Source organism: Gavialis gangeticus, unplaced genomic scaffold (genome assembly GCF_001723915.1).
Source record: "Gavialis gangeticus isolate Ggan-Ray unplaced genomic scaffold, GavGan_comp1, whole genome shotgun sequence".
NCBI lineage: Eukaryota > Metazoa > Chordata > Crocodylia > Gavialidae > Gavialis > Gavialis gangeticus.
The window spans coordinates 43,572,832-43,577,299 of NW_017729004.1; the positions used below are offsets into that span (position 1 = coordinate 43,572,832).

A 4,468-nucleotide genomic window follows, 5' to 3' on the forward strand; every position below is an offset into this window, starting at 1 on the left:
CTGATGGTGTTTAACTCCAAAAAATGCAAGGTTCTCCACCTTGGGAAGAAAAACCCGTAGCATGCTTATAGGCTCGGCAGTGCTATGCTGGCCTGCACTACGGACTAAAGGGACTTGGGGGTCATGATTAACCACAAGATGAACATGAGCCATCAGGGTGATGCTGCAGCTAGTAAAGCAAGCAAAATGCTGGCTTGCATCCATAGCTGCTTCTCAGGCAAATCCCGGGATGTCATTCTCCCCTTGTACACCGGCTTGGTGAGGCCGCAGCTGGAGTACTGTGTCCAGTTTTGGGCTCCACAATTTAAAAAGGATGTGGAGAAGCTTGAGAGAGTCCAGAGAAGAGCCACACACATGATCAGAGGTCAGGAAAACAGACCTTATGATGAGAGGCTGAGAGCTATGGGACTCTTCAGCCTGGAAAAGCACAGGCTCAGGGGTGATCTGGTGGCCACCTGTAAGTTTATCGGGGTGCTCACCAGCATCTGGGGGAACGTCTGCTCACCAGAATGCCACAAGGGATGACAAGGTCAAATGGTCACAGCCTCGTTCATGACTGTTTCAGGCTGGACATAAGGAAGAACTTCTTTACTGTTCGAGCCCCCAAGGTTTGGAATAGACTGTGGTTCAAGCACCTACTTTGAATGCCTTCAAGAGAAATTTGGATTTTTATCTTGCTGGGATCCTGTGACCTCTGCTGACTTCCTAACCCTGGAGCAGGGGGCTGGACTCGATGATGTTCCAAGGTCCCTTCCAGACCTAATATCTATGAAATCTTTGACAGGCAGCTGGGAGCAGATAAATATACATTTTCTATATTTTGTAGGGGCCCCGCAGACTGCATAGTATGGCCTGGCAGGCTGGATCTGGCCCGTGGGCCATATTTTGCCCACCCCTGGGCTAGAAGTTTGTTAGAATAATTTTTCCCCCCTGTACAGATTCTTCATAAGCAAATATTGTGCTAACCTGCAGATAGTTTTGTTTCCAGTCTTTTATATAATATAAATTATATTGTAACTGATAACAGAGAGACTTAGGATAAAACCAGAAAAAATGAAATGTCTTGAGTATTGAAGGTGTCTGTGAAAGTACATAAAAAATAACAAATGTACTTTGAAGAGGTGTGAAATTTCAATTGAAGGACAGATGCACAGTAACCTTCAATGTGGAGTTTTTTTTCCCAATGCAGCCTTTGGTCTAGATATAATTTCCTTTTGCATACAGCAGTGTGTTGACATGATTAACATTAAAAGGTCTGACCTTTCTGTACCTGGAATGTCATTGTAACCACAGTAAATCATCCAAATTTCAGCACTAGTATGTTTTGTATTCAAAACACCTATGAATTCTAAACATAATGACTTATTTAACATTTGTTAATTTGTACAGTATTTCTATTTTAAGGCATCTTATCTTGATTCTAACTCAGTTTAACAATATCCAAAGCAGGTAAGGGTAAACAAAATTAAAAACAGCCTGTTTTGTTTTATAGTATGCAAAATAAACCTTATGCAAATCATTCTATGCAAAGAGAGGCCATGCTGGATATAAATGAACTCCAGATTAATTATGCAAATCTATTTGTATCTTTTGTGCAATGTAGGACTAACAAATATTTTACTGTAACTTTTTGCAGTAACTTCTTTTACTTTTAAACGGAGTTGTAAATTGAACTAGAGTAGCAAAGAGCGTATGGATTTGTTTAATTTCTTTAGTATAGCTGCATATATTCTGTTTGACTTTGTGATTCTTTTTCTAGACACTATCCAAAGCAATCCTTCACTACAGTGGCTGATACACCTGAAAATCTTCGCCTCAAGCAACAGAGTGAATTACAAAGTCAGGTAATCAATTTAATTCTTCCGTCTCATAATATTAGATAATCAGGCCTACTTTTCTAACAACTTTTCATTGTAATGCCAGTGTTCTGTGATAGTAGCATTTAATAGCAATCAAAGTTCATTAACAAAATGAGTGGTATGGCAGAATACCAAGGCTGACTCAAAGACGCAATCCTGATCTTACTTTCAGGGTTTTTTCCACAAGTGTATATATAAGATGTGAATTCAGCCCAAGGGGTGGTGTAGTTACATGTGACAGTTAGTACATGTTAACTCTTAAGGCAGGTTAGGAAATGTTGAAGTTAGCATGTGCTGTAAGCAGTTGCATGTTAAGGGTTAATACCTTCTCTAAAGGTGCACAGCTTTGACCTCCTGCTAAAAAGCTGACAAGCAGGGGTGTGGCTAGGAGTCACCAAGTCTGCTTTTCCAGCCTAGCTTTCCTGTATAGGCTCTTTTGTTCCAGGGTTAGGTCTGGGCTGCCTCTGCCTGCCTGGACTGGATCTGTGCTGCCCTCACCTGTCCAGATTAGGTCTGCACTGCCCCTGCTTGCCCCAGCTTCCCACTCCCTGTCTCCACTGACATACCTGTAGCTCCACCAATGCCCCTTGGCTTCCTGCCCATTGTATCATCTAAGGGTAATGTGTAACAATGGTGGAAATGCATGGGCACAGTCTGGCCAGGAGTCAGAGTGGCATGGAGCACCCTGCCGGTGGACAGGCTGTTACTGTTGCCTGCCTGGCGCACTGCACCACCCCTGCCAATTTATGAGAGCGTGGGGGGAGGGAGGGGAGAAAGGCAATATCACAGATGTCCCAGATGAATGTCCTTGATTTCCTTATTATCAGCTTAGACGTTAACAATGAAAATGGTGGTAATGGATACATAATTCTTTGACTCCAGATAAAATATGCATGTTTACTTGCTGATGCTGTTCAGTGATCTACAGCCCATTGTTTATATTGCCATTAAATGTTTAACATCTTGATATATTTGTTTTCCAAAAAGTTTGATTTCCTATTTGATTTCATGCATAATATGGAAATTGTTCTGTTATATAAAGCAATTGACTATATATTTCATTTCTGTTTATCTTTGTTGTAGCTGCTTGTGTAGGAAAATAGTCTCACTACTGGATTTACTTGTAAAATTCTTGGTATGAATAATTGCAGAATTGTGACCAAAAAACAGCTCTTTGTAGATGAAGTGGGTGAACAGGAATAATGAAGAAAAATATTGCTGTCAGTATTTGTAATGATATTTTATAATGGAAGGATATTGGCCTTTTATCTGTTGTGTTTGAAGTATGACTGATGGACCCAAATGGAGTTAATTGAAGTTCTCTGTTGTGACTTATGGATGCATTCATCTTTAAACAAGAGATCTGTGGAAGTTAATTTCTTTTTGATTTAAATAGCTACATGGTTTGCAATTTGTTTCATTTTATTCTGGTGAAATGGTAGGTTCAGGATAGTTAAGGTTGTGTCACGGCATTCAGCTTTACTGAAACATAAGACCTTTTTACGTTGTAGAAACGTTACTGAAATGGCAAAACACAACACAGACTGTAAACTTTGAGCCTTATATGAAGTGCATGGTTTGATGAAAAATGATTTTTTCCTAGAAAATAAGTCTCAAGTCACCCTGCCTAACAAGTGTCACTGATGATCTCACTTTCCCTTGCACCCCTTTTACTAGAAATTTCAAACAGTCTGAGAGTTGTAAAAAATATTTATATTGATGTTCTTCATGTGCTGCTCTATAGCAAGTTAGTTGTATCTAGCAGTCTTTATTTATATTGATTTAATAACTTTTTGGTCATAAGGAAATGATATGCTTCGAGTGGAAATGGCCTTATTTGATTACAGATCTGCTGTGGTATGAATGCTGTTGTTCACTTATGGGAGGAAGAAGAAGAGAAAAACTGACTTCTTCCTTTGTTTAGACCTCCGTGTAGTGTAGGAGAGAGTTCCATGAAGTTCAAGAACAGCAGCCAAGAATTCACATCTAACCTCTACTTTAAGGAGCTTCAGAATACTCTCCCTAACCCCCAATTTTGAATATATTGGCAGAGAACTTATGCAGGGTCACTATAGGCCAGGGTGGGCAATTATTTTGGGCGGAGGGCCGCTTACCGAATTTTGGCAAGCTGTCAAGGACTGCATGCGTAGTCCTGCCCCTTGACAGGTGCCACGCCCCCTGGTTGCCATCTTGGGACCAGAAATCCCTCCCTGTAACCCCCCGACCTTTGCCACTAGAAGCAAGGGGTTTTGCCATCTAAGAACCAGAAAAGCACCAAATTATATTCTAAAAATCAACATTTACAACATTCATTAATTTGATTTCAAAAAATATTGTTGTCCTGATTTACATGCGTTTGTGTGATGTACGTAGAGGTGATGGCACAATAGCTTAAAATGAAGTTTTACTTTTGTATACTGTGGGGGTGTGGGTGGCACGAGGGGGTAGGTATGGGTTTGTGAGGGGCTGTGGGTATATGAGTAGGGTATGTGAATGAGGGTGTGTGTGGGGGGTTTGTGGGGGTGCATAGGTGTGTGGAGTGTGGGTATGGGGGAGGGAGCATGTGGGTTTGTGTGGATATGTGGGGTGTGGGGAGGTATGGGGGTTAG

General features: G+C 41.0%; 1 protein-coding gene across 1 annotated transcript in view; it reads left to right on the forward strand.

The window, feature by feature from the left end:
• The window catches only part of NEBL (nebulette), a 647,345-nt gene that overhangs the window by 222,825 nt on the left and 420,052 nt on the right, over positions 1-4,468 (forward strand). Inside the window, exon 3 of the mRNA XM_019508319.1 lies at positions 1,760-1,844. Within this exon, the coding sequence (XP_019363864.1) occupies positions 1,760-1,844 (85 nt within the window). The remainder of the gene's footprint in view (positions 1-1,759; positions 1,845-4,468) is intronic.